The sequence below is a fragment of the Scyliorhinus canicula genome, chromosome 10 (genome assembly GCF_902713615.1).
Source record: "Scyliorhinus canicula chromosome 10, sScyCan1.1, whole genome shotgun sequence".
Taxonomy (NCBI): domain Eukaryota; kingdom Metazoa; phylum Chordata; class Chondrichthyes; order Carcharhiniformes; family Scyliorhinidae; genus Scyliorhinus; species Scyliorhinus canicula.
This window is the reverse complement of record NC_052155.1, coordinates 125,000,817-125,023,975: the sequence shown is the minus strand read 5'-3', so window position 1 is coordinate 125,023,975 and position 23,159 is coordinate 125,000,817. Positions and strand designations below refer to the sequence as shown.

General features: G+C 41.9%; 1 protein-coding gene across 18 annotated transcripts in view; it reads left to right on the top strand.

Moving 5' to 3' along the window:
* LOC119972651 (band 4.1-like protein 3) overlaps positions 1-23,159 on the top strand; it is a 404,335-nt gene that overhangs the window by 215,159 nt on the left and 166,017 nt on the right. For 15 of the 18 annotated variants that reach the window (XM_038809693.1, XM_038809694.1, XM_038809698.1 and 12 more), the window contains exons 2-3: positions 6,665-6,850; positions 9,991-10,200. In XM_038809693.1, coding sequence (XP_038665621.1) covers positions 6,680-6,850; positions 9,991-10,200 — 381 coding nt within the window. In that variant the 5' untranslated portion in view covers positions 6,665-6,679. The remainder of the gene's footprint in view (positions 1-6,664; positions 6,851-9,990; positions 10,201-23,159) is intronic. The other 3 variants (XM_038809700.1, XM_038809701.1, XM_038809702.1) reach the window with 2 other exon arrangements.

Genomic DNA, 23,159 nt, shown 5'->3' with positions numbered 1-23,159 from the left:
ACTACTCACTGCTGTGTTGTGATCACCTAGTGCCCCTGTTTTAAAATGCCTGGGAAATCTGCTGCACAGATGTGCCAGTGCTGGCACTTGTGATGGGTGAAATGAGCAGTGCAGATGCTGGCTGCTGAGAGTAACTGCTTCCGAGGTATTTGTGAGCGTTTCAGCTACATGACACCACTTAAATATATGGGAGAACTGTCAGGCAGTTGGCTGCTGGAACGTGTGTTTTACATACCTTGGAAGGCCTCTTATTCTGGTCTAAAAGCATCTACTGAATGGAGCATCCATGGTGGATGCTCTGCCCGAAAGATCATAAAAATAGATCTAAATTGAAGGATGAGGACCTGACTGGCTTCCAAAAATACTAACTGAAAGATGAAAACATGACCTTTTTCAAAATCTAAACTTTATTTCAAAATGTCCACTGGTGAATTGTGATATTTTCAAGAATCTTAGCTGGGCAGTTTCTCCGAGATGCTTTTGCTGTGCTGTTTTGTGATGTGTGTGTAACTGGGATAAGTCTGTACATTTCTCCTGCTGATGTGTAAATAATTCACCTCTTGGGGATACAATATATAGCTAACTAAAGGGATGTGTCAGTTCTATCTCTGAATATGTGGCTAGGGAAAAGATATTGGCAAAGAAGCTGAAAAGGATATAAGCCTTTACTAAAGTTGGGCAGCACGGTGGTTAGCATAAATGCTTCACAGCTCCAGGGTCCCAGGTTCGGTTCCCGGCTGGGTCACTGTCTGTGTGGAGTCTGCACGTCCTCCCCGTGTGTGCCTGGGTTTCCTCCGGGTGCTCCGGTTTCCTCCCACAGTCCAAAGATGTGCGGGTTAGGTGGATTGGCCATGCTAAATTGCCCGTAGTGTCCTAAAAAGTAAGGTTAAGGGGGGGGGTTGTTGGGTTACGGGTATAGGGTGGATACGTGGGTTTGAGTAGGGTGATCATTGTTCGGCACAACATCGAGGGCCGAAGGGCCTGTTCTGTGCTGTACTGTTCTATAAAAAAAAAAATTAGATTTACAGTTGCTTCCTTTCTGAGAAATATCACAAAATATAGGAAGGTTTCCTTGTGTTATATAATTCCCATACACTTCTTAATGTGACCGTCTGAAATCTCAGCTCAGATGATTAGCATCCCAGGCCTATTAAAATATCTGCATTTCAAGCACCATAATACAAAGTAAGGTGATTTGTTTGTTTAGATCTAAAAATAAATTTTCAGTTATATATTTGTAAAAATATTTTAGTGGCTTAGAATACATCTCTCTTTCCTGGAACTTTCTAAAAAACTAAATCCGGCGAGCATCTAGTTACTTTTCTTCATTGTTTATATGCTTTCATTGTCTATCTTACTTAAGTACTTTTATTCTTCTGGCTTTAACATTGGTAATGTGCCTTGGTTTCACATTTTGGTACATTGTCAATAATAACTTAAACAAGCTATGGATCCAATACTTACAGAAGGAATTAAACGTTTTGATCAGCATGATGCTCTTTATTTATGCACAGATTAGCACACCAAAGAACTCTAGAATGTGGTTTCAGAAATTTCTCTATTCGGATGAAATTTTGAATAGGTCTGGCTGGCCCTGATTATGGAGGTCAGTGGTGAAGCAGTGACATTTGCTGCTAACCTCAACGAAAGCTGCCCACAAAGGTTTAGTGAGATCTGTGATGTGGATTTTCTCTTTCTCAATGGCAATCTCATGACACGGTTGAATCTACTGTGCAGCAGCAGTGATGTCAGCAAGCGGGATGAGCAGCCAATCACATTGATCTTTCCTCACTGGGAGAAAGCCAGTAAACACTTTTTAACCCTTCACTTTTAATGTACGTTTTCACAAAATGCAATAACATAACAATGCTGAAAAGTTTTTAAAAGATGATTTTGAGAATATGTGGATTCTTTTTATCACAATGGAGACATTTCACATTCTACAAATATAGGGTTAACTTTTCGGGATCAATGAGAATACTTAGCAGTAATTATAAAGTTGATACGCTATTTAAAAATCTAATTACATCTCATTCAATGCTGAATCTTTTAAACACAACTGACAAGGCCAGAGTGAAAATGCTTGTCGATTCATAGATTTCCAGTTGATTACTAGCTGCAGGGGCATCAACAATGCACCCTCTGAAAAAGTATAAAATCACTGTTTGAATCGTCTGAATTTCCATGCTGTTCCATAGATGTGTAGACTCCCGAAGTTACTGTCAGTTTTACTGGGGCTTTGACTTCCGGTGGCAGCCATGGAGTGAGTGGCTGCACACAGGGCGGCTCTGGCTCGAAGGCATTGGTTTGAGCTCTTTATGTACACGTTAGTGGGCAACTCTGACAGAAAGATATGCAGAAGGTGAAAAGGATGAGGTTCTCCCCAGGATTGCTAAGCCGGCTAGCTACCGGACCCGGCAAAAATTGGTCAAGAAGCCGACTAAGGAATTGGAGGGAGCTCATGGCGCAGCAACGACTGAGGAAGTGGAAGAGGGGGAAGGATCGATGCCAGTAGGAAAGGCTCAAATGGAGCAGCTGATGGCCTTCATCAGGGACAAACTTCAATAGCAAAGGAAAGAGATGCAGTGGGACTGGCCGAAGGTCATCAAGGGTGCAGTGGCACCTCTGTGAGGGTCTATGGACTGTGGAAAAGTGCCTTGAGGCACAAGGGGCAAAGTTGCGGGAGATGGAGGCGGTGGTGTCTGACCAAAGCAACCGGATTGGGTATCTGGAGGCGAAGGTGGGAGCTCTGGGAGACCTGAGTAAAACATTTAGGGTGAAGGTGGAGCAGCATGAAAACAAGTCCAGACGGATAGAGCACACAGATCCTTAAGGCAAAGGACGAGAACGGCGGAGCCGCTGTGGGCAGTGATTGTGCGGATGCACAAATCTTTGGAGAAGGAAAGGATTCTGCGATGGGCCAGACTGAATTGGAGGGGAACCGGAATGGCATATACCAAGCTATCGGGACGGATCTGGTATTATTATTATAAGAAACGCATGGGTTTCATCAGGTCCAAGGCGATATTATAACGAAAGAAAATTCAGTTGGGGTTTTATACACAGTGAAATTGTGGGTCACATTTGAAGGCCGGGAATACTATCTCATCGCCCGAAAAGGCAAATGATTTTATAAGAGACCATAAGCTGAGGGAGAACTGATTGCTCACGTAAGATGAGGGAGCTGCATCTGCAACGGCTGGAGGGTATAGTTGTTATTTGTTGTCAGAGGTTGGGGCGTCCTTTTGGTCTTGTTTGTTGATTGTTGTCACTTTATATTGTATTTTTCAGAGATACAAGTTTGTACGGGGATATTTGTCCCCATGTCTGAAAGTGAGCCTGCCAAACACTGAGCTTGCTTTTGCCAGGCAATGTTTGATTTTGTCATCTAGTGTAAACACTGAACTTGTTGATAGTGACCATGGAGTCTTTGGGTACATGGCAAAGGACGGATTAATGCAAGATCTTTTATTGTCTTCAGATTTATTGTCAGACCAAAATGTTCTGAAGCTAGTGAAAAGAGATTAACAAACAGCTGAATGTCTTCCCCAGTCAGTGCTATGAGATCACAGTCATCCCTGCCCAGTCAGTGCTATGAGATCACAGTCATCCCTGCCCAGTCAGTGCTATGAGGGCACAGTCATCCCTGCCCAGTCAGTGCTATGAGGGCACAGTCATCCCTGCCCAGTCGGTGCTATGAGGGCACAGTCATCCCTGCCCAGTCGGTGCTATGAGATCACAGTCATCCCTGCCCAGTCGGTGCTATGAGGGCACAGTCATCCCTGCCCAGTTGGTGCTATGAGGGCACAGTCATCCCTGCCCAGTCGGTGCTATGAGGGCACAATCATCCCTGCCCAGTCGGTGCTATGAGGGCACAGTCATCCCTGCCCAGTTGGTGCTATGAGGGCACAGTCATCCATGCCCAGTCGGTGCTATGAGGGCACAGTCATCCCTGCCCAGTCGGTGCTATGAGATCACAGTCATCCCTGCCCAGTCAGTGCTATGAGGGCACAGTCATCCCTGCCCAGTCAGTGCTATGAGGGCACAGTCATCCCTGCCCAGTCGGTGCTATGAGATCACAGTCATCCCTGCCCAGTCGGTGCTATGAGGGCACAGTCATCCCTGCCCAGTCAGTGCTATGAGGGCACAGTCATCCCTGCCCAGTCGGTGCTATGAGGGCACAGTCATCCCTGCCCAGTCGGTGCTATGAGGGCACAGTCATCCCTGCCCAGTCGGTGCTATGAGGGCACAATCATCCCTGCCCAGTCGGTGCTATGAGGGCACAGTCATCCCTGCCCAGTCGGTGCTATGAGGGCACAATCATCCGTCCCCAGTCGGTGCAATGAGAGCACAGTCATTCCTCCGCAATCGATGCTATGCGGGCACAGTCCCTTTACAGTCGGTACTATGCGGGCACAGTCGTCCCTTTATTGTTGGTGCTATGAGGGCACTGTCGTCCCTTTACAGTCGGTACTATGCGGGCACAGTCGCCCCTTCACTGTCGGTGCTATGAGGACACAGTCGCCCCTTTACTGTCGGTGCTATGAGGACACAGTCGCCCCTTTACCGTCGGTGCTATGAGGGCACAGTTGTCCCTCCCCAGTCGGTGCCGTGATGGCACAGTTGTCCCTCCCCAGTCGGTGCCGTGATGGCACAGTCGTCCCTCCCCAGTCGGTGCCGTGATGGCACAGTTGTCCCTCCCCAGTTGGTGCCGTGATGGCACAGTCGTCCCTCCCCAGTCGGTGCCGTGATGGCACAGTCGTCCCTCCCCAGTTGGTGCCGTGATGGCACAGTCGTCCCTCCCCAGTCAGTGCCGTGACGGCACAGTCGTCCCTCCCCAGTCGGTGCCATGATGGCACAGTCGTCCCTCCCCAGTCGGTGCCGTGATGGCACAGTCGTCCCTCCCCAGTTGGTGCCATGATGGCACAGTCGTCCCTCCCCAGTTGGTGCCGTGACGGTAAAGTCATCCACAAACAAGAGTTCTTTCAAAAGCTGTTCAATAACCTTTGTGCAAGCCTTGAGCCGTTGCAAGTTGAAGACCTTGCTGTCTGACCTGAATCGAATGTATGCTCCTGTGTCAAGATGTTTGAGGGCATACTGGAGCATGACTGAAGGGTATATGACAAACTGATTTGGAGCCGACACAGATAAATGTCTATCTTGGTGCCATTAGTGACAGAAACGGCATCTGATGAACCACTTTGGATCAAGCTGGCCATAATGCCATTGTGAAATGAGCAAAATGATTTATAGAACAAACTAAGGATTTTTAACAAACATTTTAATGTAAAATGTTATATTCCTAAAATGTCATATTCCTTTGGTGCTTGACATAGACAGAAAGAGGTCTTAGGTTAAAAGTAGTCATCAGGACAGAGGGAAAGGGCAAAGTGAAAGCTTGTGCGTATGAAAGCATGAAGTTCTTTTGGAGGCTTGAGGAAGTTAGGATGTGAGTTGCAGAATGCAGGGACCATCTGACTGAAACAGTGGCCGTCAGTGGTGAAGTAAAGACAGTTAAGAATCAGCAGTAAGTTGGAGTTGGAGGAATGAGGACCTTGCTGGGGCTTGCAGAACATCCGTGGTATCGTGATTTGAAGTCCAGGGAGAAGGTTTAGAAAATCAATTTGCCGTGACGTGGAGGTAGTTGGTAATACGATGAACAGGGTCATAGATATGGGATGGCAGAACTTTGTGTGGGTGGAGGCATGAGTCTCAGTCTTCTAAAATGAGTTACAGTTTGTGAGAGTGGAGTGGGCGATAAGACGAAAGTATGCTAATCTTCAACACGATAAAGTGTGGATTAGGGGGCGGCACGGTAACACTGTTGCTTCACAGCACCAGGGACTTGGGTTTGATTCCAACCTAGGATAACGGTCTGGGTGGAGTTTGCACTTTCTCCCCGGGTCTGCGTGGGTTTCCTCCGGGTGCTCCGGTTTCCTCCTATAGTACAAAGATGCGCAGATTGAGTGGATTGGCCATTCTAAATTATCCTATAGGGTGCAGTTTCAGGAAAAGGGTGGGGGATTGGGTCTGGGTAGGGTAGTCTTTCTGAGAGTAGGTGCAGACTCGATGAGCCGAATGGCCTCCTTCTGCACTGTAGGGATTCTATGATGATAGTATGAAGTCTGAAATGAAGTCTGTAAGGAGCAAGGTGGGGACAAGGTTTTGAACTATTGTTCAGAGTTCAGAAAAGGTCCTGACTTCAGTATTGGGTTGGTAGGTGTATAAATTGGTAACTGCTTTTGACAGAAATTGGGGTGGGGTGATGCTGATGACATGCCTGTTACAGGACCTGCCTGATTTCCTATACCTTCTATTGGGGGCTGGCTTAGCTCACCTGGCTGGACAGCTGGTTTGTGATGCAGAGCAACACCAGCAGTGCGGGTTCAATTCCCGTACCAGCTGAACCTATTCATGAAGGCTGCACCTTCTCAACCTTGCCTCTCACCTCACATCTGAGTGTGGTGGTCCTCAGGTTAAATCACCATCTCCTCTCCCCCCCCCCCCCCCCCCCCCCCCCCCCCCGGGACTATGGCGACTTTACCTTTACTGAAGGCATGTTAACCCCAGGTGCTCTTGGGGATGTTCTGCACTGGGTTCTCAAGCAGTGAAGATTGTGTCTAAATTGTATAAACTGATTTTCTCTACCGGATCTGTCTTCCAGGATTAATTTACAATCATGACAACGGAACCGGGCTCGGACTCTGAATCAAAGCAGGATCAAGAACAGAAGGAGGCCTCTGAAAAGAAAGAGGAAGCAGCTGATCAACAGCAGAGTGTTGAGCATCAGCAGGAAGACGGTATTGACAGCCCCCCTGCAGGAATTGGCAATTCTGAGACGAAGGAGCAGGTATGTCCCATTTTTACGCACCTCCTTTCGATAAGTCCAGTCAGAGAAAGTCACTAAATCTTAAGAGTTCTCCATACTACTTGACTGTGAAGCCACTATAATTCTAGTGAATGAGCAGAAATATGCTAAATGCTGATTGCAATTAAATTTAAAACTGAAGTTGTCTCACACTAATGCCATGTTACTGAAGTATCCAAGTTTGGTGTTGGTTAAAAGCTGCGAGCATGAATATTATATTTTTACTAGCAGTTGGGAGGCTGGTCTGATCTCATGTTGTCAGGTTAGAGAGATTCTCATAGTGATAGAATACAGGTGACTTCTGTAATATAGCTTCACCTATCCAATGAAGATTTGTGAACATATCTAGCAGATGGAGAAGTGGCTGCATTTGCAGCTTGTGGCAGGAGATGCAGCTTCCACAGGGTGCATGAGAATAGATAAAATATACTATAAATGTTTTCTTGTTTCATAATCTGTTATATCTATTGTATACTATTCGACCATGTTATGAGAAATTTAATTGGTCTTGTATCTCACTTCACCATCATCCATTATTATTAAGTTTGCATCTAAATGGGAGGTGGGATTGTAGATTTCATCCCAGTCTGTCGCATTTGTGGCTTGGTGGAATGGGAAAACTGGCAGATTGAAGTGCTTGACTCAGCAGGAAATTCAATTTATAGACAGAGTGCTAATTTTTTTTGTTTTGCTAAAGTAATCTCAAATTTGACCTTTTTAAAAGAAACTTGAGCTTACTAAGCCTGGGTGCTTCTTTCTTTTAAGTTATCAAATTAAAAATTAATTTAACAAGTTATTGAAGGTACATCCACATATTTGAAAACCCCTAGATTTATTCTGCTGGTTGGTGTCTCTTCAACCAGTGCGTGTGGTCATAAAATAGCTCCAGTCTGAGGCTGATAACAGGAGAGCGATCTGGGAAGACCACTGTTATAATTGAGCTGTCCATGGCCACAAATTGCATTTCCACCACTGAATGAAGATCTGAATGTTAGTGATTGAATGTATGCAAATCTTCCAAGACCAACTCTCACCAGATAAGTGTTTGCGAGCATGGCATTAAGTACCTGCTGCACTCTCAAATCATTAAAGGCAAAGTCAGTTTGAGTTATACAGTGTTCAAGTGGCCTGTCAAACAGAACCCTCATTATTTTACAGGCAGTGCCACGCCCAAGAGCGATTAAATGGTTTCTTTCAATGGGATGCTTGTGCTGTTGTGTTTATTGAGTTCAGATCAGAGTACTGATTTTAGTTTCATCGGATATTTTGCCTCACTATGAAGCTGAGATCATGATGCAAATGCGGTTGTGAAATTGCATCTTAAGTCAACCTTTTATCATTTCTTTCGGACAGCATCTTGCATTTGCTTTGTGTGATCTCTATGCATGTTATGACTTAGGTTAGAAACTCCCCTTGTTGTGAACTAGCCGTAGATGCATATATTGTTTGTGTTATCTCCTATTTCTGCACAAATATACTTCAACATTTTAATTAAATATAAAATTTGAAGTTTGTGTTGATGGATTAGATGGCAAATCTATTCACAGTGATGTTTGTGAATTTCCAGAGGTGTTCAATGAAGTGTTTCACAGGCTTGTTGCAAAAACTGAGGCATATAAGGGAACATGTAGCAGAATTATAGAAAGTTGAGGCACGATGTACATTGCTTTGGTTGGAAAAGGGTTGAAATTAGTCAATATTGGTCAGCTTTTATTTTGATTTATAAATATGGTCATGAATTGAAAAATAAAATGGTACAGGCCGATGCTCAGGCTATAGTTAGATTAGTATACATAATTTTGGGCACCCTATTATAGAAACATTATAAAGGCCGACATGATATGCAATTTAGATATGCCCAAGATGTTACAGACAGGAGTGGGGTCCTGATTTCTCTGTGCACCACCCATCCGTAAACAGTAAGGTGTTTTTGATTTTTGGTTTCCTGCTTTATAAGCGGTGTGTTATTTCCCAACCCCTCAGTTTTGGCATGATCCAGTTTCTATTATTAACCCAACAGCAAATTCGAGAGAGGATAAACTTGGAGGGTTAGTTTATTTGTATATGCTCAAAGGCGAGAGTAGGGTAGCAATATGTCCTTCTTTCCACTGATGCAAATAGGGAGGGGATTGAGAAAGAAAGAGATAACAATGTATTAGCTTCTCTGATACTGTCAGAACGTTCATTTTGTTTGTAAGTCACGGCCAGTCATAGCTTCAGTCATTTTAAAGTCTTTGTCCAGTTTTTTAAGATTTTAGAATTTTATCCGGATGGCATATATATTTCATAAAAAAATAGAATGTTATAGGGATGAGAAACTGTAGTTAGAAGGGATAACGTTTGACCCGGGAACTATATCCACTGGAACAGAATGGGCTAAGAGGATATTTAGAATTGTAGAATGGTACAACACTCAAGGAGGCCATTTGATCCATGGTGCATGTGCTGGATTTGAATTCTAGTCAAGCCAAGTGCATTCTTCTCCTTTAACTGATTCTCAGCCAACTAATGACTTCAGTGTTTCCTTATTCAACTAGGAAAAGTTGCGACCACTTGGTTGGACGTACACATCAACTGAGTCACAATGTTAAATTTGGAGTGAAGTCTATAAACCCAATTGATGTTCAGATGATAGTTTAATGATAAAACAAGGTGAGGTAGGATGTAACATTAATTAATGTATTATTCTCATAACATGGTCCATACTATCAATAGTAAGGCGACAACACAAATCATAAATTATGAAATACAGGTTACAGAATGAAAATGTTTTAAATTGTTCGGTTTTATGCAAAGTAGGGGAAAGCTGTTTGCTTGTTATATAGTCCATAGCAAGGGACTATCAATTTAAAATTGTCACTGAGCAGCTAATAAGAGAGTTTGTATCCTTGAAGAGATATATAGATAAACATTGTGACAAGAAGATCATGCAGATATGGGTGCAGGCATGTCGGGTCACATTGTCTGTACCTGTGCCTCCACTTCTATTTCTTCATTTTTTTTTTACAGTTAAATATCATCTGAGGATAAGGCTGCAGAGTGTGATTATTCTTTGTATTACACTTTTTAACTGTTAAATGGAACTTGTTCCTGTAAGACTAATCATTTGAGCGTTTCATTAGATTGCTGAACACGAAAAGGAGGCAGACGGAGCTTCTGGTAAACTTGCTGTGGGTCAACAGGACGGCCACCAGGCTGAGGACGACAAACTGTCCCAAAAATCCTCTTCCAGCAAGTTATCTAAATCTCCTCTCAAAGTTGTAAAAAAGCCAAAGAACATGCTGTGCAAAGTGACCCTCCTGGATGGCTCTGAACACACATGTGAAGTTGAGGTAAGGCGACAGATCGCATGCTCATTAGTAACCTATTCAGAATCTTCCATTTTCTGAGCACATACTGTCCTAAAATGTACAAATGAAAATAGTTTCTATTTGCTCCTGTGGTTTAGATAATCTGGATATGGGCCAAAGGCAGGTATATGGAGGTAGGCCACAAATCAGCCATAATCTCATTAAATGGCAGGCCAGGCTCGAGGGGCTGAATGGCCTACGCCTGTTTCTATGTTTCAGGCAACAAATCTGATATTTTATCCAGAAATCCCCTGGTGCAACATCCAGAAGTTCTATTCTGAAGCTCTTTGGCTACTTTTAATAAACAATTTTAAAGCATAATGAAAAGTGGTACTGAAACTACTGGTGAATGTACAGACTACTTTTAAAGATTTACTTGGGGATACCAATGTGCTGCTTGGAATTTGCTGTGCTAGGTTGGTGACAGCTGATGCTTTGACGGATGCTATGTGATATAGTAAGCCTCTTGGCAAATATGTATAAGCAATCGGTGGATTTTTCAATGACCTTCAGCGGTATTTACAAATGTGCTGAGAATTGTTGTTCACAATCTACAGAAGACAAATGAGACATTTAAGACGTGTAAATGGCTCTCTGATATAAATGTAGTGTTCTTATTAGTGATGAAGAATTTTGACTTGATGTGAAATCAATGATTAAAAAATGCAACACTTTATAAAATGTCAACATACATTTATTTTTAAATGTGCAAATCATGTAAAAGTGTCAATATCTGATTGTAGTGCATGTGAGCACATTTTGTGTTAAAAGAATACAACTTTGAATTGTGCACTAAGAAGAAAAGTAATTCAAATCTTTTCTGTATCTTCAGATTAGTTGGCTTTTTTAAATGATTCCCTCTCTTTGAAATATTGCCGCTTCCTCTTACATCGCCTATTGCCCATGTTAGTTTGTAATCACAGATTTTTTTTACAGCGCAGAAGAAGACAATTCAACCAATTGTGCCTGCATGGCTCTCCGAATAAGAGACAAAAAATTCTGTACACAACTGACAGCTCCTCCCCAAAAATGAAAGAAATACATAACACCTATATGGCTCTACTGCATCTATCTGAGTCTGTTATTAATTCTCTAAATGATGCTAGCAAGGGCAGTGTTTTCGTACCATTGAGAAGATGGTGATGAACCTCTCATGAGCGAAGACAGCTCTGGATCCAAACGCTCAGCATTCTGGTTAGGAGTCAAACACAATAAAAGTAAAGTCGCTATAGTCTCAGATTCCCACAGGCTGCTTTCCCCTTTGAGGGGGAGAGCTGACTGGCAGTGATTTAACCTGAGGATCACCACACCTCAAGCTCGGGGCAAAGTTGAGAAGACGGGGCCTTCATGAATAACCTCAGCCAGTATGGGAATTGAAACCCGTACTGTCGGCCTTGCTCTGCATCATAAACCATCTATCGAGCCAACTGAACTAAACCCGCTTGGAGTCATATGCAACCAGGGAAATGACTGCAGTGCTCAGGACTGCCATGCCTGTAGCAAGTTGGCAGAGATGCAAAGGTTGTGTTTTATCCAATTGAATGAGCCATGTCAACTTTCTCGATCAAAAATTATTCCTTTGTAAATGTTAAGAAACTTCATATATTTTAATACCATGTACTTGAATTTATATAGTGCCTTTCATGGCCTTTTGAATATGTTAAATACTAAACAATATAGACTCTGCTGTAATATAAGGAAATAACCAGCTGAGTTTATTCATGAAGGCCCTGCCTTCTCAACTTTGCCCCTCGCTTGAGGTGTGGTGATCCATAGGTTAAACCACCGCCAGTCAGCTCTCCCCCCTCAAAAGGGGAAAGCAGTCTATGGTCATCTGGGACCATGGCAACTTTACTTTTACTGTGTTTGACTCCTAAACAGAATGGCCAATTTGCAGAAGGCAAAGTTTCACAAACTTCAGTGAGATTAATGGAAAATTATCTGTTTCGTTGTTTAAGGACTAAATTTGACCAAGAAACCAGAAGAATCCTCCTGCTCATCCTCAAATAGTGCAGTTGGACTTTCTGCATCCATCTGTGAGGGCAGATGGGATCTCTGTTTCACTTCTCATTCATAATATGGCATTTCCGAAACTGCAGTACTCCTTTAGGCTAGATAAGGCATTCAAGTGCCCTGTGGGAGGCTTCAACCCCGACTGTCTGACTCAAATGTGTGAGCACTAACATTGAGCCAAAGTTGATTCAATATTCTAACCCTTTGTATATAATTTTAAAAATATATAATTTAGTTCCAGTATGTTATCAAAAGGTATTCAAAAAAAAGTGGTCTTCTAGCTGTTTAATTTGTATCAATAAAAAGAAAACTGCAGCAGTAAATGATGCAATTCATTTTCTAAATCTGTACAAAGAACACCATTTTGCATAGCCCGCGAGAGAAAATAGTTGAGTTCTGTATTATTCAATAATGTTGGACCTGGAGTTCAACAGAGGCAATCGGGTGTCGGGAATTCCATGTCAGCCGCTGAAGAATTAGATGGGAAAAAACAACAGTAACATCACGGGAAACTAATAATTTGAATGGCCCGTAAGTGCTTGGCGTATAGGACAGTGTGTTAATAGACAGCATAGGACAGAAGTTAAAGTAAATCTTTAAATAACATGAACTACAACTTCAAATTAAAATAAGTACCTAAAACACATGTGTAATTAAGAAGCATCTCCTTTGTGGGTGGTACTAGAATTTAATGTACGTAGTAGACTGCAGCACACGTAGGAATTATTCTAAATTAATTAAGAAAGTAATTAAATTAGAACTGTAGTAAACATTTTGTATAAAGTTTAAGCTGTGTCAGTGCAGCTCAGCAATGTGGAATGTGCACCCTGCAAGATGTGGGCAGTCATGCAGGCACAAAGTGCCTTGATGACTACATCTGGAGGAAGTGTAACCAGCTGCAGAAACCTGAACTTCGGGTTGCAGAACCCGAGCAGCGGCTGGAGTCACTGTGGTACGTCCACGATGCTAGGGATTATGTGGATAGCATGTTTAGAGAGATGGTCACACCGCAGGTAAGCAGCACACCGGCAGAGAGGAAATGGGTGACTGCCAGAGTATCAAAGAGGAACAGGCAGGCAGTGCAGGAGTCCTGAGAGGCTATCTCGCCCTCTAACTGTTTTTACATTTTGTATATTGGTGAGAGAGATGATTCCTCAGAGGACTGTATAAAGAGCCAAGTTTGTGGCACAACAGGTGGCTGAGCTGGACAAGAGTGGAGGGCGAAGATTGCAAATGCTGTTATGGCAAGGGATTCCATAGTTGGGGAGCAGACAGACGTTTCTGTGGCTGTAGACATGACTCCAGGGTGGAATTTTGCCTCTTTGGCGTCAGGCCAAGAATGTCACAGAGTGGCTGCAGGACAGTCTTTTGGGGAGGGTGAACAGAAGCCGCGGTCCACTCGCACAAATCTGCTTTCAGGACCTCATTCCTTTTTCTATCTAGGTCATTGGTCTCAATATACCAATAATAATAATAATTATTATTATTATATTGGGACCAATGACCTAGATAGAAAAAGGGATGAGGTCCTGAAAGCAGATTTTGGGAAGTTACGAAGGGAATTAAAAAGCATGACCTCAAGAGTAATAATCTCGGGATTGCTCCCAGTGCCATGTGCTAGAGAGCATAAAAATAGGAAGACCAAACAGTTCAATATGTGGCTGGAGAAATGGAGTCGGAGGGACGGCAGGTGGGACCTGTACAAGAAAGACAGATTACACCTTAATAGGACTGAAACTAATGTCCTTGCGGGGAGGTTTGCTAATGCTTTTGAGGAGTGTTGAGACGAGATTGTCCGGGGGATGGGAACCTGAGGGGAAATTTTGAGTGTGAGAGGAGAAAAACTGTCAGTGGGAAGGATTAACTAATGAGGATATATCAGAGTAGTATCAAGGTAGATAAAATACTTGGGAGAATTTGACAGGGGCCTCACGGTAGCATGGTGGTTAGCATCAATGCTTCACAGCTCCAGGGTCCCAGGTTCGATTCCCGGCTGGGTCACTGTCTGTGTGGAGTCTGCACGTCCTCCCTGTGTGTGCGTGGGTTTCCTCCGGGTGCTCCGGTTTCCTCCCACAGTCCAAAGATGTGCAGGTTAGGTGGATTGGCCATGCTAAATTGCCCGTAGTGTAAGGTTAATGGGGGGATTGTTGGGTTACGGGTATACGGGTTACATGGGTTTAAAGTAGGGTGATCATTGTTCGGCACAACATTGAGGGCCGAAGGGCCTGTTCTGTGCTGTACTGTTCTATGTTCTATGTTCTAATTAGAGTAGGTAATGGTAAATCATTAGGCGGGGTCAGAATAAGGTAGGAAGATTTTTATTTTTTAAAAAGCCTAAATCAGGGTTAGTGTTTGTGAATGTGAATGCATGGAGCTTGGTTAATAAGATTGATGAGCTACAGGCAGAGGTTGACAAACAGAATTATTCTTTTTCTTTTTACCCAATTCATTAAGACAAGAGAGTCTAGGTGTAACTTGCCTCCAGAGAGCCCGTGCAGACTTGATGGGCCAAAAGGTCTCCTTTAGCACTGCAAAGGTTCTGTGATACTGTTGGTGCAATGCCCTAACATTACAATTATAAAGGTTGAATGGATAAAGATAGTAATATAATTGGATTTTTGAAAGCATTTGTGAGAGTAGAATTACCAGAAGGAAGCTCAAACTTTAATATTGCATGCAAATAATGAGATTAATTTATCTTTTAATATATACTTTATTTTGTTGAGGTGAATATATTATACTCCTTATTCAAGGTCAGTCCATTAATTTCTAATGAATTAGTTACAATATTTTACTGGCAGGATCTAGAGTTTGTTATTGATTTGGAAGTTTTAAAAATTAGTCTAAATAGAGTGGAATTTGCCTTGGCTCTGGTATTTGTTGAAATAGCCACTGTGTGTCCCATTTTAGAGATCTGAGTTGATACATATAATAATGCTTCAGGACATGAGGATTTTTGTAGTGAAAATTACTTTCTTTACTTGAAATAAATTCTGATGTTTCAAGGCACATTGGTAATTGGTAGCTTTCTTTCATCTTTGATAGTCAGTTAAAAGTTTTGATTGGATTCAATGGGATTTTGGTGAAAAGCTTTAAGTTATTCCCTTAAGGAATTCAGAATGTGTTGCACAGCACATATGAGAGCTCACTCAGACTTAGAAGTTCTATTAGAAAGCAATTCAAAACAGTCAACATTTATTGTTTCAAGAAGATAACCATAGCTATGTGTCACAGGACCATTCTTTACTCTGTAACCAAACATAATCCTGACAGCAAGGTATATTTGAATTCTGTACTGTTGCTGTCTGAATGAGTTACTTACAACTTGCTCTGTGTAAAAGTGGGTAAGAATTTAATTAAAGGAAGATGAATAGCCAGCAGCTGGAGTTGTTTAAAAAAAAACCCATCTCTAATCCAAGCCTAGTTTTTCAATCTACCCATCAAACACATGAAAGATTTCGGCACCAAATGAGCAATAATTTCTGTGGCAGCTATGGTACTGAATTTTCAACTCGAGGTTGCATTTTAATTTTACCGTATAAAGTTGTGAAATTAATTTAAATAAGGAGGTGATTTAAAGACTGCATCAGGAAAATCTTATCATGAAGGTAACTCCACTAATGTCCCTTAAACTAATAAAGTCTGTGTGTTGGGATGATTCAGGAAAGGGTGAATTCAAAAGCAAGAAGAGAACCTGTGAGGCTACAGAGCAGAGAAGTGAATTTGGTTCGAAAGAAATATGCAGAACGAGTTGGGAAGAGCTTAACAAAAGTAAGAGCACAATGACATCGGGAGGAAAAATAAAGCTGAAGGCTCCATATTTGAATACTCAAAGCATTTACAGTAAAATAGATAAATGAATAACACACAAGTTAATTGGGGGTAATGTTGTAGCTATTACAGCAAGATGGTTGCAGAGTAACCAAGTTTGGGAATTCCAAGACTTTTCGAAGAAACATGCAAAATAGAAAAGGCAGAGTGGCTGCCCTGGTAATGAAGGACGGAATAAAAACAGTAGAGACAAAGGGTCTCAGCTTGGAAAATCACGATGTAGAATCAAAAAACAGTAGAGAGAAAGGGTCTTAGTTTAGAAAAATCACGATGTAGAATCCAAAACGTTTGTGGGGGTTGTATATAGACTTCCAAACTGTCGTGGTAATGTTGGGAATGGCATTAATTAGAGACTCGTGCGATAAAAGAACATCTTTACTTCTGGGTGACTTTAATATGCACATAGATTGGGAAAATCAAATTAGTAATACCGTAGAGGAGGAATTCCTGGAGTATATATGGGATGGTTTTCTGGACCAGTACATTGAGGAGCCAACTGGAGAACAGGCGATTCTATAAGTAGTTTATATATTAGTGAGATTATTAATTACTGTATCACAGATTCAGTACTGTTATTTTGCTATCTGTTACTCAGTAAAGTGTGCAAACCTCATCAAGTTAAGTGGTGTAAAATAAATTAGTTTTGATTGAAACAAATTAGTTTTATATTCTTTGTCAACACTACATATCTGGCTATCTTGGAGAACAAGAAAAGGAATATAATATGATACCAAGATATTACTGAAGTTATTCAGATAGAAAATAGTCAGACTCTAAGAAAAGAAAACTAGCACATGGCTCAGACTTTGAAGACAAGACTGCTTCCAGACCTGCTACTTCAATATACAGACAAGTCCCAAACTAATGGAGAAAGTGCAATCTCTACGACAGCTCAGAATTTCTGGTAAACTTGATGTAAACTGGAAGGTATTTAAGCTCTATATATAAACTACACTCTAGCTCAACCTCACACTATCCTTCTACATTGAAATCTCCATCAGCTTCCCCCAGCATGCCGAGAGACGCAGCCATTTATATGATCACTCCGTTATGCCATCTAGCGCTGATATACATGTAATCTCTCTTGTTAACACCCCCCTCACTGAACTGGAGGCCCACCCAAGATGGCCGCTAAGTCCACCAGCAAGTCAAAACAAAGAAAATTCTGTAGTCACCTTCAGCAAACTATCCCTATCCTCACCCCCTTCTCTCCACCCCCAAACAATGCCACAGCAAAATGTACATGCAAGTGACAGTAAGGTAGACAAAAAACCCTAAACCCAACTTCTACTAACCCTAATGAAAACACTCAGCTCATTATCCAAATCCTAATATAATGAACTGCAGCTACACTGCAGCGTTCCACTCCCGTTAACTAACTCTTTGGCTAGCAGGACGGCTCATGCCCAAAGTGAAGAAAAATACTGACGAACAAAACCCTTTAAAACATCGCACAAAGAACAAAACCCCCCACAATATTAATCCCCCCCCAAATCCAACCTTTGAAACCATTATCCCACTAAGGACAAAGAAATGCGAACATGTACAAGGAATCACAACAACTTAACATGTCCACATACCCACCCCCAACATCCAAATGCCTCACAGATACCTCAATCAACTCGCAGCCACCCCATGTTCTTTACAAAAGCCCCGCATCCTCTGGCGCATCGGAAAAATAGTCCTTTGACTCTGAGGTCGCTCTGAGCCGTGCTGGGTACACCACCCTAAACTGAACTCCACTCTTATATGCAGGGTGGCCTTAGCCTTGTTAAATGCTGCCCGCTTCCTCGTCAGCTCCGTACCAAAGACTTGATCAATCCTGATGTCGTGGCCTTCATTTATAGTCACAATGTTCCTTCGCCCATCTCTGGACCCATTATTTTTCTGTGAAAATTCACAATAGCATCTCGTGGTGGTTAGTTGAGATGGAGCTTCTGCTGTAATGTCCAGTGGGCTTGATCCAACTGGGGTGGGGACATGAATCCATTTCCCCAAACATCTTCGAAAAGTATTCTGTGAGAGTTGGGCCATCCATTCCCTCTGGCAACCCCACGATTCTAATATTCTGCTTTCTGGAACGATTCTCCAGATCGTCCACTTTGGCCTTTAGTGCTTTATTCACACTGACCAGAGGCATCTCTGCTTCTAGAGAGGCAACCTGTTCTCTGGATGTCGTGAGAGATACCTCCAAACCCTTTATTGCAGCGCCAAGCACTTTTACTGCCTCGTTGGTCTTCTCCAACGCGAACCGAATGGGAGCCAGGGCCCCTTCCATCAACTTTCGGTGGTTCCTGGACACAACCTGCCATTGTTTCTCGAATTCCGTCACCAAGTTGCCAGAAAGCATCTCGGTCATGAGTGGAGTGGCCAGAGTAACAACAGCAGCCTCTGCCATTTTCTCCATTGAAGAGCCCCGAGAAGCCTCTGATTCCATCAATGAACTTCTGTCTTCAACTTTCTTTGCCCTGATCCTTATGTGGGCAGCTTATACTATCGATCAGGTGGGATTTTAAGTTTACCTCCAGAAACTGGGCAAAAAGGGCTAAAAATAAAAATATAAAAAAGGGCTAAAATACCCTAGTGGAAGCCCCCTTGTGTGCATCCTCCCCCTACATACCACCACCAGTAGTCCTGTCTGGTGCAAAAATAACACAAGAAAGGTGTCCAAACCATGGCTCAGAAGGGAAATTAGAGATAGTATTAGATCCAAGGAAGAGGCATAGAAATTGACCAGAAGAAATAGCAGACCTAAGGATTAGGAGCAGTTTATTTTTCCCTTAATTAATCCCTTTCTCCTCCGTTGTTGAACTCTGGAGTATGAGAGTAAGCTTACGAGGAACCTGACTGTAAAAGCTTCTATAGATATCTGAAAAGAAAAAGATTGATCAAGACAAATGTAGGTCCCTTACAGTCAGAAACCAGGGAATTTACAATGGGGAACAAAGAAAGGCTGACTAACTAAATACATTGTTTAGTTCTGTCTTCACAAAAGAGGACACAAATAATGGAGCAAAAATGTTGGAGAACATGGGGTTTAGGGACAGGGAGGAACAGAAGGAAATCTGTATTAGTAGGAAAATGGCACTGGGGAAATTGGGGATTGAAGGCTGATAAATCCCAGGGCTTGATAATCTATCACCAAAATACTTAGGAAGTGGCCCAGGAAATAGTGGATGCATTGGTGGTTGTCTTCCAAGATGCTATAGACTTTATAAAAATAGATTAAATTATATAATTTTATATTGAGAGCTTTAGAATGAATTAATTCATTAACTTGCATTTTAGAAAGGAAAAGACAGTTTATTCTGGGTAGTGGCAGGACTTACTGCCAGCAATAAATGTGCTTGATCATTCGCTGTGCATTCTCTGTTTGTATTTCAGGTTTTCAGCACCACAGTATTTAGATTTTTGTTAATATGATTTGCACTGCTGTTATTAATGACCAAAATCTACTGTGCCAATGTTAACCTGCCAACCCAGCCACTCGCCCCTACCTCCCAGCCCCAATCACCACAATTATTTTCTGGTTGTAATTTGTGAAAGAGATACTGATAATATTTGGAAGAGGAGACCAGAATTTGTGTGGAATGGGTGGTAAGGACTCAAACATTTTTTTGAGCAACTTACTCTGAAGGTCTTAATCGCAGGGCTGGGATCCTGGCTCATGGAAGCCCAAATTAGTAACTCATTGCCACCAGCACAAACAGCAAGGATGAAGTGGATTTGTCTAACCATCACTATTACCAACAGAAATAATGGTTGAAATGAAATGAAATGAAATGAAAATCGCTTATTGTCACAAGTAGACTTCAAATGAAGTTACTGTGAAAAACCCCTAGTTGCCACATTCCGGCGCCTGTTCGGGGAGTCTGGTACGGGAATTGAACCATGCTGCTGGCCTGCCTTGGTGTGCTTTCAAAGTCAGCGATTTAGCCCTGTGCTATACCAGCCCAAGAAGGTAAAGTTGTAAAAGAAGACATTGCTTTGAAAGAATTTGACACAGTGGGTGGAATTCTCTGGTCTCATCAGTGGCTGGGCTGTTGCAGTGAGAATAGAAAATTTGGTGTTCCAGCCAAAACTCCATTCACTTTCCGAGGCTCTGGAAAATTCCAGCTGTGGATGAATATTTTGGCCAATGTTAGTGTTGCAGTATCTAGTGGTTTGCCACAGCGGTAGGTCATCGATTCACATTCTGTATAAAATTCAGACTGTCAAATGTGCACCAGGTGAAGGTCAGGAACCTTCCCCACAGGGAGGACATATGGGCAGCACGGTAGCACAGTGGTTAGCATTGTTGCTTCACAGCGCCAGTGTCCCAGGTTTGATTCCTGACTTGGGTTGCTGTCTGTGCGGAGTGTGCACGTTCTCCCCATGTCTGCTTGGGTTTCCTCCAGGTGCTCTGGTTTCCTCCCACAAGTTCTGAAAGACGTGCTGTTAGGTAATTTGGACATTCTGAATTCTCCCGCCGTGTACCCAAACAGATACCGGAATGTGGAGACTAGGTGCTTTTCACGGTAACTTCATTGCAGTTTTAATGGAAGCCCACTTGTGACAATAATGATTATTATTATTAAATACATTCAAGTATGTTGGAAGACTAGTCCCGGCTGATCACATACCAGTCCAAACTGCTGAATCAACAACATAACTGTTAGAGAGTGAGCAGTAAAATGTTTGCCTGCTTTCAGGGACTGTATGTTCACCCAGAAGGGGAATTTTCAACTTCTCGATCTTGTGTAAATTGATCAGGGTGGTTAGGGGCAATTGTCCAGTTTATTGCATTTCGTGAGGGATTTAATACTTATATCTTTGGCAGCTGATGAACATTTTCCCACATAAGATAGGGTTACTGTATTTTTCATATATGCATTTTATGTCAATAAGCTCAAATGCCCTCTTATTTGCTGGATTCCCATTCCAGCTGCCCCATTGGGTAATATGTGCTCTGCAGGCTGAAGAAACTGGCTGAGAAGTGATTAATTGTTTTCCTTTTGGGGGTTTGGAGGAGTAGGAATGGCTCTCCAGGTCCTACAAGAAAGCCTTGAGTTCTTACCAGTGACGCAGCCCTCTCCCCTGTGAGCTTCTGTGAAAAAACCTCCCCTTCTCACTCATCATGTGGCTAGCAGCTGCCCTCCATTTTTGAACTTTCAGCCAGCTGCCTCTTCCCAACAATTTTAGGCAGGCAGTTGTCTGACGGGTTATGTATGGAACCTGGGAGTTAATATGCCCGGACCTCAAATTGATGGTGTTGAGGGTGGTAATGTGATTTGGCAATTCCAATAATAGGGTTGATAATTAACAAAATAATCAATTCAATTTGTTTGATCTGCTTGTTAGGAAACCAGATTCACACTTTCTCATTGGTTTGAGATGCCCCAGTTACACATGTAATCACAACACTAACTACAGCTATTTGGGATCTACATATTTTGCACCCTATTCTAAACATGGAGACAAATAAACTGTTACAGTCTACTCCTGATAATTCAACTTTTTAAAAGTTAAATTATCCAATAATTTGATTAAAGTAATGGTAATGGGAAAGCAAGACATGCTAAAAAATAATCAAATCAGATCATTTGAAGTGGTGAAATTGAATTAAGAGTAGTCAATTAATTGTTCATACATTTCTAGATGTCTCCCTTAGAACCTCATCTGTATCTATGAGTTACAAGCTGTTACTCTTAAATAAATGGATATGGGTGTGTCTGCTACTGTAAGTGGAATTACTGCTGGCTCAAAATTTAAATAATGCTTTATTTCCACAGTATTGTATGACTAGCAGTTGCTTAAAACCTAAATCACTAATTAATCTATATTAAGTGGAAAATGGTGTGAAGTTTTGGGATTAGCTGGGGATGAGTTTTAAATTGCTATTTAGTCTACTGACATTCTGGCTCATCTGGAAGAAAGCTTGTGTTGAATTTTTTGGAACATCTTATTTTGTGATCTTGTTTCTGGTCTAGATCATCATTATTTTGGGAAAAAGAACTTTGATCAGCATGACAGTTTACTGGGATTAAGTTGGATCCAGGCTCTATCACGTGTAGAAAGGATTCTAGAATTTTTATTGGTTTTCAGGAAGACATTCCGTGATTTTGTCTGTTTGTAATTAGGGTCATTGGTTTATGGCAATTGAATAAAGCAAATTCTGTTTCTCATCATATGGGATTATGTAATTTCCCACAATTTTTCCTGGTGTTTGAGGAACTGTATTCTGCAAATCTGTTTTCCATAAATCTGCAAATCGACTACATTTGTTTCTATCCAATAAAGGCATTGCAAAAATACTTTATTGCAGTTACTGTCAGAAGTTTCCTTTGCTTGGATTCATAGTTAATCAGGGTAACCGAAGAAAAGGAAGCAAACTTCTTTGGAATTTTTTCAGGTTTGATTCTTGTTGATCTAGTGGCAGCTGTGAATTGTTTGATCACTGGCAGAGATTTTTTCTGTCTTGGTTGGTTGATAGGATAGGATAGATAATATTTACTTCTGGCTGGCAGCCTCTGAGGTCCATTTGGAAATTGCAAGTTTAGATTTTTGCTGAAGGATTTGGTAAACAACAACTGGACTATTTAATATGGTACTCGCATGTCTTGTGTCTGATGAACATCTATTACATAAGCTGCCTTGTAATCTTCAGAAATAAAAGCTCTGACAACTGTGTTATTCTGCAGGCATTCCATTACACCGTTGGCTATTGTAACTTGCGCTAGAACATTTTTTCCAGCCGCTTGTGTTTCATTCAACTTTGTTGTAAATCATTGTTTCCAGCAAGTGTTTTAGCCACCTTCTTCAGAATGGCACCAACATCTTTGTTTTTACTGAGCCACACCCTGATGACTGACTGAGTCAGGGTTACAAGATGGCCTGTGCAACTCATTTTAACTCATCTCTTGAGAGCTGCACAAATATCAACAGCCACTGTCATTAATCCAGGTTATTTTAATAGTCATTTAGGTACTAGTGTTGATTTGGGTACAGTAAATCTTTGTTTTTAACTTCTGTTTTGTATTGATAGCATCACCATGGCAAAGGTATTGACTTAAAATTATACACAAGATAGTTTTCAAATGGGAAGGAGTACAGACACC